This window comes from Apodemus sylvaticus, chromosome 10 (genome assembly GCF_947179515.1).
Source record: "Apodemus sylvaticus chromosome 10, mApoSyl1.1, whole genome shotgun sequence".
In the NCBI taxonomy this organism is placed as follows: Eukaryota; Metazoa; Chordata; class Mammalia; order Rodentia; family Muridae; genus Apodemus; species Apodemus sylvaticus.
The window spans coordinates 52,222,142-52,236,919 of record NC_067481.1 but is presented as its reverse complement, the minus strand read 5'-3'; the positions used below and the strand labels follow the sequence as shown (position 1 = coordinate 52,236,919).

At 44.4% G+C, this 14,778-nt stretch overlaps 1 protein-coding gene across 13 annotated transcripts in view; it reads right to left on the bottom strand.

The window, feature by feature from the left end:
- Window positions 1–731: 731 nt before the first annotated feature.
- The window catches only part of Kiaa0753 (KIAA0753 ortholog), a 51,500-nt gene continuing 37,453 nt past the window's right edge, over window positions 732–14,778 (bottom strand). For 8 of the 13 annotated variants that reach the window (XM_052193869.1, XM_052193876.1, XM_052193870.1 and 5 more), the window contains 5 exons: window positions 13,354–13,539; window positions 11,998–12,079; window positions 6,142–6,262; window positions 5,557–5,781; window positions 898–2,285 (listed from right to left, as the gene is read on the bottom strand). In XM_052193869.1, coding sequence (XP_052049829.1) covers window positions 2,168–2,285; window positions 5,557–5,781; window positions 6,142–6,262; window positions 11,998–12,079; window positions 13,354–13,539 — 732 coding nt within the window. In that variant the 3' untranslated portion in view covers window positions 898–2,167. Of the gene's footprint in view, window positions 856–897; window positions 2,286–5,556; window positions 5,782–6,141; window positions 6,263–6,967; window positions 7,016–9,299; window positions 9,387–11,997; window positions 12,080–13,353; window positions 13,540–14,778 lie in introns of those variants that run through there. The other 5 variants (XR_007979664.1, XR_007979665.1, XM_052193875.1 and 2 more) reach the window with 5 other exon arrangements.

The following is a 14,778-nucleotide window of genomic DNA, read 5'->3' as shown; positions in this document are numbered from 1 at the left end:
CGCAGAGCAACAAAGTGCTAGGCAGAATCCCTACCCTCAAGTCTAACAGAGACAAGGAATAAACAGGGAAGGGGGGGGGGGAGAGAGAGAGAGAGAGCATGGCATCTCAACAAACTGGAGGGAGCTCATGTAACATAAACACACTCAAGTGAAACAGGCTGTGAACTGGACATGAGGAAGCTGAGGGGAATTAGAGAATAATTCACAGGTACTGAGCCTTAGTTCACGCAGCAAACATTCTAGTGGTCTGGCTGCAAGGCTGTATGCAGAAACATTGATAGAGTCAGAGGATTGAATTTTCATTTCCAAATTCTTATTTCTTGTGGCTCACTTCTGTCTCACCCTGACTGCAAGTCTGGGATACGAAGCAGACCCTGGACACGAGGCAAGAATGAGACTCACTGACCTGAGCTAGTGAGGGTCACCTGGTATAGGAGGCTGGGCCAGACTTGCAAGAACAGGCTGCAGCAGGAAGTACTCAGCAAAGGCACTGCTCCAGAAGCAGTGTCTAGGACACTTAGTGGGGCAAGGAGAAGCAGGAGCACACGACACAGTAATTGTCGTGGGAGAGGGACTCCATGACCATGGTATATCTTATGAACACAGACTAGATGGCCCAAATTCTTTCTTCTTGCTCTCATCTATTAATGGGGGTGTGATGGTATCTGTCTCACACAGAGTGCATCCGCATTAAGTTATACAGGGAACACTTTTAGCGCAATACTCTAGTATGTGCTCAATAAATGTTAGGTTTTATTAGCATTCATTTTTCTCTGAGGTGGTAAATAGTCTACTATGTTCATATCAAATACAAAAGTATTCCCAGTGGTTCCTGTAAATCCCATTTCACATTACCTGTGGGAAAAAGGAGATGTAAATTACTTCAAATAGACATGCTCACAATTTAAAACGCTGACTTTATTTTCTTGAATCAGCACAGTAGAACTGCCATAACAATTGGAGACGCTGCCCATGGCAAGGGCCTCTACGGCTCAAGTGTGTGTGCTTAACTCTCTGCCCAAGACCTGTGGGGCCCTTGATGTCCTCTCTGAGGTTATGTAATATTAAACAGGGAAATATTAAACAACAATCAGTTTTTGTGACCAAAAAGCTTATATCATCACCTGAACTTCTGGTACCTTAGAAACAATCCCAGGAGGCCACGTTGAGGCATCTGTGGTAGCCAGATTCCCATTATTCCTTGCGTGTCTCTCCCTCGGTTCCTTACACTTCTTTCACCAAGTCTCACACAAATAATGGAGGCAAGCTGACCCAGGAAAGCGTCTTTCAGGCAGTTGCCTTGTTTGTATGCTCAATCCTTTTCTTTGTCTCAATTCAGAGTTCCTGAAAACCTTGGCACCAGGACCTACGAGCCTTCAAAAGGCCACGTGGGCATCTTTGGTCCTCTGAAGAGTCCAGAAGTCTTCAAATCATCCACTTGGCTCCCTCCTCCAGATGGGATGCTCTGTGGTGCAGAGAAACTTCTGCTTTCTGAGAGAGAGAGAGCTGGCATGGGGAAGGCTTGCCCTCTCCTGTCTTCAAACTTCTGCATTCGGAGAAATTTTTTTTTTATACTAGCATGTGTCAAAATAGCAATAAATGACTCTGAGAAACTGAGAACATGAAACTCCCTGGGAAGTGAGCCACAGAGAAAGGTGTGCTGGGCCTGTGTACCCGTGTGCTGGGCTCCCCACTTCCACTGCTGCTGAGCAGAGGCTTGGGACACCGCTACTCTGCATTCCACGTAGCTCGCCACCGTCACCGGGAGCCAGGTGCTGGGACTAGACAGTAATGGCACTTGGGTTAGCACTGATCCCTCCACCCCCATGGGTTTAACAGAGGCTGGAATCCCCGTGAAATATCTTTATCCATTACCTTTCAAAACATTTTGATCTCCAACTGAGTCAGAGGAATGAACACACCATTTCAGTAGGAAAATTATACATTCTGAAAATGTTGTACCATTCTAATTGTCTCATGCTCCTCAGGTGCTAATAAATGTAACCCACCTTTTTATAACTTCTAGAAGCACTGCTAAGACAAGGAGAGGCTGACCTCCCTGGCATTCCCCTTCAGTGGGCAGCTGAGGACAAAGATTCCCCCATGGGCTGACAGCGGGTGGTGCTGTCCTTCCAGCAGTGATCTGAGGTCCCTGCCTGGACAGCTCTCACGCAGCAGCCTCTAGGAACTCTGAGGTGAACACAGCTTCTGCATAGTCTTCACACACATCCTGCAGTTCCGCAGCCACGGCCCCCAGCGCTTCGTCTACCAGCTCATCTGAAAAGCTGGAAGACAAAGGACACAGCTGAAGGCGTGGGCAGCCAAACACAGAGCTGCTCAATATTCATGAAAACCTAGTCAATCAGCTCAGAAGCTGTGTGGAGATCCAGAAGCCCAAAAGAGCCAAGATACTTCTAGAGAAGAAAAACAAAGTCAGGGGGCCTGGCTCTCCCAGTTATTAAGATGGTAGCACCTAGATCCCCAAGGCCTGCAGGATCACCCAAACAGACAAAATGGACCTCACCCTTGAGATGGCTGACATTAGAGCTGACTGGAAGTGAATGACCTGGTCCCAGCCCAGTCCCAGCTCAGAGAAGGTGCATGCTCTCTCTGTGGGAAAGGGCAAGGTTCTCCATATCCCAGAGGCCTTACATAAACATGTGCATGTCTATACAACACACCGTTGTTTTTTTCTGAACTGTTAAGAAAGTGTGTTGGAGACCTGGAGTCCCTCAAGAACTTCAGTGTGTCCTAGAAAAGACACCATGTAGACAACTGTGGTAACATCACCATAAACCATTATCTAATCTTAGGTACAGACTTTATTCAAACCTTGCCAGCCATCCAGATAAGGCCCTTAAAACTTTTCAGAATCCAGGATCCAATCCAGGCTATTCAGCTGTCAGGTCTCTTTAGATATCTTCCCTTTAAAATGTGTTCCTCAGTCTCTCTCTCTCTGACCATAACAGTTTTTGGAGAGTAAAGCTTGTTTCCCTCATTGTCCTTCTGTCCTGGGTTGGTTAGTATTCTCTTATAATCACTGTCAGCTGCATGGTTCTGGAACAGATGCAGAAGGGGGGATACTGTGTCCCCTCAGTGCTTGTCCCTTTGCTGGTGACTGTTAAGTTTGGCCACTCAGATGTGGTGATGTCTGCCAGGCTTCTTCCTTCTAAATCACTATTTTCCGTCTATAACTAATACATAAATCATATGGAGATATTTTCAGATTCACTTGGGGTTTGTAGAGTTTCTTCTGTCTTCGTGGCCTTTGTTACTATGGAGATGACAGCCATTGTCTCTCTGGACTTTGTTTCAGATTCATTTTCTTACTCTCCTCTCCCAAGACAGAACCCCCCATGTATTAGATGACACTGCTCGGTCTTCTATGTTCTTATTCATCCATTTACTTTTTATCTTTAATTTTGCGCATGCGCAAACACACACACACACACACACACACACACACACACACACACACACACACACACACAGAGTTCCACATTCCAAGCATCCAGGTTCCCCTTCTGCTGTATCTAATTTGCTACTGAGCCTACCTAATACATTCCTCATTTCAGAAAGTATGGGTTTTTGTCCATGGATGTATGTTTGGATTCTGAGGAGCTCGCTCGTCAGAATCCTAAGTTGAATCTTTTATTTCTACACCCCAGGCAGCTATTTGAGTCTGTAAATAGTTTCACTATTTGGAGCGGCTGTGGATGTCCCGTTAATATTTCTCTGTTGCCTGGCTATTTTCACTATAAAATAGACATTATTTATGAACATTACAGAAGTAACAGAGTCTCCTATGATATGATTTCCCCAGAGAAGATACGTTTGTTTACATATAAGGCTTGGGGAACAACAGCATCTAGAGTCACCTCAGCAACTGAGAAGATGCGGCATTGAGCCTGAGTCCCTACAAAGACCCATATATACCCAGATCACCTGACCTTCCAGAGAGTACAACCTTTCAAGGTTTCAACTGGAAGTGATACAAGGCCTGGGGGTGTAGCTCAGCAGTAGAGGGTTGGCCCAGAGAATCTAAGGTCCTGGGTTAAATACCAGCACCATAACCAACAGAGTAAGGGAAGTTCAGCAAGGCACTAGCATAGCTACTAACTGTTGGCTCCAGTTTCTGTCTTCTGGCCTCAGGAGGCTGTGGCAGTCAGGGCTCCCCTCCAGAGTGAACCATTCAGCACCATACTGTGGGCTGCACACTCTTCTCCAGGGTCCTGACCTACTTGTTCTTCATTACCTAGTTAGGATCTTGATGCCTTCAAGTGTATGCATTTTATTTTTAATCCAGCTTTTCTATTAACAGTTACCCCAGGGAAGAAGTGGTCCAAATCACCATGCATGTCATTTCTGAGGCAGAAGTGACCACCTCGTCCTTGTGCTCCTTGTGTTCCCTTCGCTCTCTCTAGACTCCCAGCACTGCTTCTCTCCCAGCTGTGAGGGAGACACAAGGGCACTTCTCCTTCACTCACCACAGCAGGTGGCAGGACAGCGGTTTCCTTTCCTCACTCTGCCTCAAAGTAGCATCCCCCTGAAGCCCTCCATCTTCCCCTTCCAGTCTGGACTCGTGCTATCTATGCTGACTGGCAAGGTCTCTGGAAGTGTTTTTGTGGACATGCCATGTTGGAATCTAGGTCCCCTGAAGTCCTAAGTCTTCTTTCTTAGTGCACATCTTATCTGGGGAAGCATATGACTTCCAATAACTTAAGAAGAAACAGTGCAGGATAGCAAAAGCTCAGACAAACACAAAACAAGAGACATGTTTAAAACTTATGGGGAAAAAAGCAATCTACTACTTTGCTCACTGATGAAAACCACCGTGCACTTTGTATTAAAGTATACTCAGAGGAGGACCTGGGGGTTCAGGGTCAGCAGCTTGCCAGGGTGCCTCAGTCGTGAGGATTCATATGGCTGTTTCCTGCCTAGAAAACTTGTGCTCTGTGATAGAGAACACAATCCTCACAATCAGCATCAAAAAATTAGCCCCAACTTAAATATTTGTATTCATCCACTGAGGCCCTTACTCCCAGTGTGATGGCTTGAGCCTAGAAGGAAATGAAATTCAAATGAGGCCACAGGGTGGAGTCCTCATGATGGGACTGGTGCCCCAAGAGGAGGAGAGAGAGGACCTCTGTCACTAGAGGACTGAACAAGGAGACAGCTGTCAGCCAGCCAGGAAGGGGACAATCACCAGACACTCCGATCTGAGATAACTCCCAGCCTCCAGACTGTGAAAAAGAGTCTTGTTGTTTTTCAGTCACTCAGACTAGAGTGTTTTAGGCACCCTGAGCTCAGCCTGCCAGTTTGCCCAAGAGAAGGGGACTGAAGGTCACTCCACCCCTCCAGGTGGCAAAGACCATCATGTTTTCATACTCTTCTGCATCTGAAGAGCAGTTCAGAGGAGGCAGCCTACCAGCCCATGAGCACTGGAGCCTCAGACCCTAAAGCAAACAGGGCCTCAGCTGATCCTTTCTCCAAACTCTCTTCAATTCTAAAATTTAGTCATTGGCCTGTAAACAGAGACACAGACATTTTACTGACCTTTCAGCTATTAGCCATGGGTTGAAGGAACCTATAGCCTCATGAGATATGATCCGTAGGAATTGCTCAAATCGGCTACAGTAATCACCAATGCTGTGCCGCATCCTTGGTGGGACTGAGAGGGGAGTTTGGCCTTCTTTCAGCTGCAGATCTTCTCTGAAGAAGGGAAGGGGGGCCTCCTTTTTCTCTGATCCCTCCTCTGTTCCCATACTTTCATCTAGTGAGCTGAGAACACAGAAGGATGAAGGCATTCAAATGTAACCAAATATTTGTCTAAACAAAGCTCAGCATCCTACCATCATTGCCCACTCCTCTTTGTACCACAATAATCCTCCACACTGCAAGGATTCTTGCTCCATAGATGAAATGAAACTCACACTACGTGCCCACACAACTTGTATATGGCAGCTAATGCTGCCAAGCTGGAGGCTTCCTTATGGTGCCAGTGTTCGATGCCCACTACAGAAGCACTGTTTGACTGACCCTGCCCAAAACAACTCGTCATGTGGGAACTAAAGGAATGCAGAATTTAACTACACCCAACACCACCAACTAGCAAAATCCTGCAGGGTCCCTGCCACTCACTTGGCATTGCAGGGCCTTTCTAACAAGATGTTCACAGCAGGACACTTGCGAGTTGTTGTCTTGGTGATCTTGATTGGATGGGAAACCAAAGGTCCTTCATTTACTGCTGGGGTGTTTAGGCCTAAAAAGGACAGGCACAAAATTACTGTTGTCAAGAAAAGCTGTGTGGCTTAGGAGTGTGGCAGTAGCTAGCAAGCTGTGAGGAGGTCACAAGACACAAGAATTGTGGCAGAGGGGCTTCAGAGGAACAAAACCCCATCTGAGTCAGTCTTCAGAAAAGAGACCTACTCCCCAGCTCTACGTGAGACTCCCTGCCTGGTCCCTGCAAGGCCCTAGGAGACACCATTTTATTGGTACCCAGCTGCCAGCCAATGAGTCTGAAGTCATGAAGTTTGTTTTTTAACCTTTAAATGCTTTGATTACTGAAGGAGAAAACCACTCAGACTTGAACACTTAATTAGCTGATCTAACTTGTCTCTGGACATTCTGTAAAAAAATCTGTCTGAGAGTCAAAACACTAATTTATTAACTACAACTTGCAGGCCTGAGAGCTCTCTTGAGTTTTGGGTGATTTCTAGTTTTAAATGTGTTTCAAGTGTAAGAAAAAGAACGTGCCACTCAGGTAGAGCTGGTCTAGCACCACACTGTTTCTGATGCACATGCATGCATGGGATCACACACGTTCAGGAAAACCCTGCCAGGGGCAGCAGTGAAACAATGTTACAGAGACTGAGTACAATCACTTTTCAGTATTCATAGAGGTGTGAGAAATGGATTAGACACCACATACTCCTAAGACCAGGGTAAGTTTGGTTCTGTAATGTACCTGAGGCAAGGAGCATGGCGCCCAGACTCCTGCTTTGGTCTCACGATGCTGGAATTACAAGCATCCAATACTTACTTCAGTTTTAGTGTTCTAAAAAGTTCCTTTGTAATAATAATAATAACAACAACAACAACAACAACAACAGACTCTAAAGAGCTTCTCTTAAATGTTAATGTAGCCTCTATTTAGAGACCTATATACAAACTAACAATTAAAGGTTGTCCTCTTGAAAGGAAAAGACACAAAGTCCCTCCTAAAATTGACTTTCACAGTGTGCAATCTTTGTGGCCAAACCATCAGTAAAACACATCCCTTTCCTCTGTCTCCAATTCAAAAAGAAATGCTAAAATATCCACTGTCGGACTACACAATCATTAGAAGGGTCTTGCACAGTAGGCATGTTGCTAGCATGACTGACTGACAAACTCTTTAGATCTCAGTGAACCTGGGGCTTAGCTGGGAAAGTTAAGGTACCTTGACAAACAGCTGTAGCCTGCTAGAACGAGCCGTAGGTGTTCATGGGCAAGAACTGGGCAAAGGGTGAGAGCTCTATAATAAAAGCTCAGTATCCCTAATTGCTCAGGACAAGAAATGTTTGAGGTGCAGTAGTTGTTTCGATGTTGGGATCTGTGTATAAGCTTCATTGAGCATCTCAGATCGGAAAGTCCAGTACTTTAAGGCTCTGGATGCACACTGGATATCAGCACTTTTGTTTATGGCTGCTTAGCCTATATAAGATCCTACTGCATGAGTAGCATCACACAAGCCAGGCCCAGAACAGCAATTCAATTACCAGCCCATGAGGTAGAGGTCAGGGTTTGTCACTGTGAGTAACAACTAAATGCATGAAAATTGCAGAAAACACACGAAGAGTACATGAGAACTGTGAAAGTGTCTTATCTGCCTGATGCAGTTGTTGTCTCAGGGATGTACTGCTTTAACTGGAAGCTTCTTGCTCCCTTATAATCTAATTCAGGCCCAGAATGTTTCCAGCCTCTGAGACTTGCTGCTCAAGAGCTAGTTCTCTCTTGAGGTCTGGCTGGTGGTTCAAGTTAGCTGTTCCAGCTCAAATCCTCCCCACACTGACTGATTCAATCTGGCTTTTCTCTCTTAGCCTCTCCTGAATAGCTCTGCTTGGCCTCAAACTGTCAATCTGTTCTAATCTTCTGGCTCCCTCTCCTTCTCTGGCTCTTTCTGTCTTCACCTATGTCTAGCTTGTTCTCTCATCAACCTGTCTCTCATCTCTCTATAACTGTCCTGGTAAAACTGCCTCCTCCTCTCTGCACTGCCGCTCTACTAGCTGACCTTTCCTCTCTTTTCTGGTTAGAGTTGGGCAGATCCTATTCTGTCAAATCTTTCTCTGATTCATCACTTTGTCTGCCACTCAATTAGACATCATTTTCAAACATGGGCGCTTCCCTCTACAAACTAACTTTATTTCCATTGTTTGGGATTAAAGGTGTGTCCCTAAGGGCCTGTCTGTATTCCAGCCAGAGGAATTAAAGATATGTGCTAAGGGCTGGACCACACCACAACTAGAAACAGATTTTTTCAGTAAATAAAACAATCTTGGGGTTCACAGTGTGATCGAATACCCTACAACAAGTGTTCTGCTAGATGGCCCATCTTTCTGTCAAAACCTAGCATGTAGAATCCCTTTCCTACAACAATGACCCAAATTTGTATCCTGAAATAATTCCATATGATATAAGAGGGCATTAAGCATCTAACCTACAGCTTCCTTCACGGTCTCCAGGGAAGTGTACTGAGCACTGGATTTACGTTCCATTGAGGGCAATGCTCACTCACGTCTGCTCCTTCATGAGAAAGATGAACAGGAGTGAAACAGATTTTTGATGCTTCCCAGCACAGTGTGGCAGCAGCATAGCAATTACAGCCACAGTATAAACATTCGAGTTTTGTTTTGTTTTTCCAAATGGAAAGAGAACAAGTGAATATCCAGCAGCCTCTTCCCCAAAGTACAAACGGTTATCCAAGAGGAACCATGAGGCTAAACAGTAAAGCTAAAACAGACAAACAAACAAACCATAAAGCTTCTGAAGAAAACATCATCCTCTCACCTCAGTGGCAGGCAAAGCTTCCCTGGGCCACAAAAAATGAATCGTATACAAAGGTGATTGATGTTTTATCAGAATTAAAACTTTAATGCCACTGAGTGATGGTTGCCAGCAAAAGGTGGTGGTATGTGTGTGTGTGTTGGGAGGGGTTTTGGTGGAGGAAGTAACGGTTGCTTGGGGGAGGGGTGTGTGAAAATAAATGTTCTGGAACTGACAAAGTAGCAATGAACACTCATCAGAACTATGTGAATTACCTTAAAAAAAAAGTCAATGCCATGAAGACAGCCCAGAGGTACAGGGAGTGCTGAGCACATGCAAGGCTCTGGGTGTGAGCCTCAGCACTGCAAAACACAAAAACAGAAACAGAACACACCAACCCAAAACGTACTTGACAAGAATTTATGCCCAAAACACACAAATAATCTGCATAATTAAAAACAACTCAATTAAAAAGCAGAAAAAACAATTTTGGATATATCATTAAGAGTTTTGCATCATTAATTACTAATCATCTGAAAAGGTTCGAAGTACTACTCATCAAGAAAGAGAAGCTGAAGGCCTGAAGAGATGGCTCAGTGGTTGAGAGCATAACACACTCCTGAAGAGAACACAAGTTCAGCTCTCAGCACACCTGGCAGTTTCCAACCATTTGAAGATCTAGCACAAGAGGAAATCAATACCTCTGTATGGCCCCACCCCAAAAGACACATACACAGACCTAAAAATAATAAGGCTTAAAATATTAGAAGAAAATGAAACTGAGATACCTGAGGAACCAATGAGTACCCCTGCCAGAGTCATTACAAGAACACAACAGGCAAGACTGAGGCTGGCAGAGGCCAGCATGCTCAGCTGGGTGGAGAAGGGAGCTGGCCTGGCTCAGCCCCGAGGCAACAGTCTGGCAGTTCTCGGGAAGCTTGGGGTACCTAGCACATGACCTGGCAAATCTGCTTCTTAGATACTTAACTGAGAGAAATGAAAACTGATGGGCCACACAAAGATTACAAATTAGTATGTCTACAGCAGATGTGGCACAGGTCTGTGTGTAAGCAAAGCTGGCCTGGAATTCATGTCACCCAGGAGAGAACTCTTGTTATTGTTGTTGGTTTTTTTTTTTTTTTTCTTTTTTTTTTTTTTCGAGACAGGGTTTCTCTGTGTAGCCCTGGCTGTCCTGGAACTCACTCTGTAGACCAGGCTGGCCTCGAACTCAGAAATCCTCCTGCCTCTGCCTCCCAAGTGCTGGGATTACAGGCATGCGCCACCACGCTCGGCCAACCAGGAGAGAACTCTTGATCCTCTTGCCTCAGCTTCGGATCACCATGCTGGCTTTTAGATTCGTAATTAAGTTTTAATTTTTTTTTTTAGATTTATCTTTATTCTATGTAAGTGTCTGCCTGTATGCAAGTGTGCCTGTTGCCACAGTGATCAGAAGAGGGATTAGATCACAGGAACTGGAGTTACAGCCTGCTGCCACTCCTGTGGGTGTTGGGAACTCCAGATGCCCTTAACTACTGAGCATCTCTCAGCAGCTTAGATTTAATAGTCCCAAACTAGGAACAAACAAATACAGATTCACTGGTAAACATGCAAATTAGATGTGGTATGAACTTTCCAAAGAGTACTACTCAGGAAGAAAGAGGGAGGAGAAGAGAGAGGGCTAATTAGTAGGGTAAATGGACCCTGAGATGTTTACAGTTAATAGCTGGATTCTGTGTTACTTCTCTTACAAAAAGGCCCTTAAGATCCTGAGATGGGTGGGGAGCAATCAGTGTATGTGACTGTAGTAGCTCTACAACAGGGAAACAAAACAAAGGGAGGCCTGACTACAGGAGGAAACAGACAACAGGTGACAAGGCTATGTTTGGGGAATGGAGGCAGCCTTAGGAAATGGAAGACCTGGAAGGATCAGATTCTCAGCAGCAGCCTCCAGAAGGAAACGCACCGGTACCTCAACTTCTTTTTGAGATTCACTTTCAGCCTTATGACCTCTCAAACAATAAGATCTGTGATAAGATAATCTTATAAGATAAATCTGTGTTCTAATTCAGTAATTTGTGGGTGAGGAGTATTCTAAGCTGTAATAAGCAACAATGGGCTATCAAATGCTATGTTGACTGGAAGAGTTAGTCAAGTAAACATCCATCCAGCAATAGATTGCTCTTACTTAAACCTCTAGAGTACTCAACATGGTTGAAAAGCAATGTTGCCTAAAGTTAGGGCACTGACTGGGAAGAACATAGGGGAAATTTCTGTAGCAACACTGTGTGCTACATCTAGACAGGAGTCTGGGTAAGAAACAGATCCATTTGTCAAAACTCCTCAAATGACACAGTTAAGATTCTCTGCATTATATGTAGTATTTTCCTAGTTAACAAATTTGTATGTGTATGTGTGTGTGTGAGAGGGGGGGGGGAGAAAGAGGGAGAACGAGAGAGAGGGAGGGAGGGAGGGAGAGAGAGAGATATTAGGTGTAAGAATGCAGGCACTGACACGTTATGGAACATGCACGGAAGTCAGAAAAACCTTAGGTGTTAATGAAGACCTTCCATTTGTTTGAGGCAGGGTCTCTCTTGCTGCATATGCCAGGCTAGCTAGTTCCAGAGCTTCTGTCAGTTCTGTTTCAGCCTCTCACTAAGCCATCACACTAACCCTTATAGATAAATTTTACCCCAGATAAACAAAACAAAACCATAAATATGAAACTCAAGCTGACCTGCACATCTGGAGTAAAATGCACCGTTACCTGGCAATTTACTTTGAATTGCATAGATAAGGTCATCTGAAATACAAACTGAGATGGACTGAGGACAGAGGGGTAAACTGCAATGTGGGAACTTCAGGACTAACTACAAGGTGGGACTTTGGTCACTGGACAGTTTTTCTCAATCTTTCATTCTGCTGGAAAATTTTCAGAGTAAAATACTGAAGGTGGGGTTAGGGAGAAGCACTTACCATTTCTTTCTTCGTGCGTCCATAAGTGAGGGTCAGCGTAGACAATTTTATTATATCTTTGGCGAACTGTCTCCTGGTATTTCTTTAAAAAAGAAAGTTTAATTCATGAGAAAAAGTTTCATTATAAACCAGAAGTAGTAAGTGTAGAAACAGCTCAGCAAACAGACACTGATGAGAACCGGCATCTGCTGGGACAGAACGGGAGCAGCCCCTGAGGGAGGCCCAGACAGTGTGATGAGCATGGCTGCAACCTCGGTAGCACGTCCCCTAGAGCTTGCTGTGATGACAGACACATTGTGTCCCTGTCCATCCATGGACCATCTGTATGCTAATGTTTGTTAGTTTGTCTTCCGACAGACATAAGTCATCTACTTCTACTGCTTAGGGCAGCTCAGAGCTAGCCAGTTACCCCAAGAGAGGGAAAGTAGTTAAAACAGGACAAACAGCATATCTTTAAATTTTCAAAAACAACCAAAGATTATCTTCTTTATAATTTCCTATTTAGCAATGAGAAACAAATGAGTTAATCACACTACAACCAAAGCAAAACTGCTGAGTGTGGGGTCAGAGCCGGGCCAGGCATCTGAGCTCTCAGTAGTTTTTATGACCTCGACGACCACACCACTTGATTACTGGTTTTGATTTCCTGCTCTTGAACAATCCAGTAGGATGGCTCATGTCTGAGGTCTATAAAAGGAGTCATTCTGAAAGTAGTAGTCTGGAAATTAAAGAAGATGAGGACATCTATGATTTCACAGGATTACTGCAGCAAGGTAGAAGAGGCAGCCGATTAGTGTCTATAAGGGATTGATGCAGAAATCAATTATCCAAACTGTGGCACCAAGTCTGGGCCTCTATGTTTTTGGAATTACACTATATATAGTGATTAGTGATATATAGTGATACAGTATATATATATAGTGATCAGTGATAACACTTACTGGGCTATGTGCTAAATACTTTATATCTTCTTCTATTCTCAAATACCCTACATATTAAGGTAAACAACTAAGCAAGGCAAAGCCTTACATTCAGTTGGCAACAGCTTCGATTTAAAAGTAGGATGTTGCCAGGCGGTGGTGGCGCACGCCTGTAATCCCAGCACTCTGGGAGGCAGAGGCAGGCGGATTTCTGAGTTCAAGGCCAGCCTGGTCTACAGAGTGAGTTCCAGGACAGCCAGGGCTACACAGAGAAACCCTGTCTCAACAAAACCAAATCCAAAAAACAAAAAACAAAAACAAAAACAAAACAAAAAAAGTAGGATGTTGTGGCTCTGACATATTGAGCATCCACAGTGTGATCAGGAGCAGAAGTGGACCCCTACTGGAAAAACAGAGCAGCACCCCCAGACCTTACTTCCATTTCTTCCATCCGGAGCATCATGGTCTCTAGATCTGGGCTGTCCTTGCTGTCCCCCAATCTGGCTGAAGTTTCTGACTCCAAGATCTTATCATGAGTCACAGCCCAGAGCTCATGAGCAGTATCTTCCAAACAGTTATCCAGCTGATGAATATTCCTGGATTCAAAATGGACATCTGAAGCCTACACAGTGAAGGAAGAAATGGTGGAAAAGTGATATAAGAGAACTGAAAAATTAAGGATTGTTGCTGATCATTATACCCCAAAGCATAGCGATACAACTGGCAGAGATGCTATACAGAACTTCTCAGTCAGCAGGTAATAAAAGCACTAGCTTATACAATTCTTATCAGTCACTTAAATGATTGCCCTAACCAAGCAGTACCATCACTGCCAATGTAAGCAGCCATTTCATTTGTGTTGTCGGTTGGAAGGGCACGTATGTCTTCTGCCACGTTTAGGGGAATGTTCCTTAAAGCATCATGGCACTACCAAGTACATGATTCTTCTCTTTGCTCTTGGTATAATCTACAAGAGCTTTACCATTCTTTCCAGACTTTGTGTTCTTTAAATCCACAAAGTGCTTTCCCTACAGTTGGCAAAGCATTTCTCTCTGCTTGCTTGCTTCTCTCTCCCCCAGCCCCTCTTCTCTCTACATAGCCCTGGCTGTCTTGGAACTCACTATGTAGACCAAGGTGACCACAAACTCACAGAGATACCACCTGCCTGTCTCCAGAGTGCTGGGATTAAAGATGTCTGTTACCACACCTGGCTATTTATCTTGATCCTAATATAGGTCTGCAATCTGATCTATTTTGTTTTTGTTTTTAATTTATTTGTTTTTGTTTGTTTGTTTGTTTTGCAAAGAATGCCTTCTGGATAAAGAATGAAACATTTCTGAGATAAGGCCTGGTTCTGCCCTACAACTTTAAACATGTTTTCTGGGCTTGTTGTCATTGTCATTATTGCCTCCCCCTCCTCTACTTCCTTCTCCTATTCTTCCTTCTCCTTTTCTTCTTTTTATCTTCCCCAACTCCTCCTTCTCCCTCTCTTCCTCCCCCATCCTCCTCCTCTTCCTTCTTCTCCTCCTCCCCCTCTTCTTCTTCAGCACAACAGGTAGGACTCTAATACAAAATAGCAGCACAAAAGAATTAGAACAATTGAGCTACAGCTAAAATCCTGTTTAATGGATTAGATACATTCTTGACCTACAGTCTTCTTGCTCCCAAAGGCACTGGGCTATTAAAACTTCACTCCTGGGCTAGAGAGATGGCTCAGTGGTTAAGAGCACTGACTGCTCTTCCAGAGGTCCTGAGTTCAATTCCCAGCAAGCAATGGTGGCTCACAACCATCTGTAATGGGAATCAGATACCCTCTTCTGGTGTGCCTGAAGACAGTGACAGTGTACACATATACATTAAA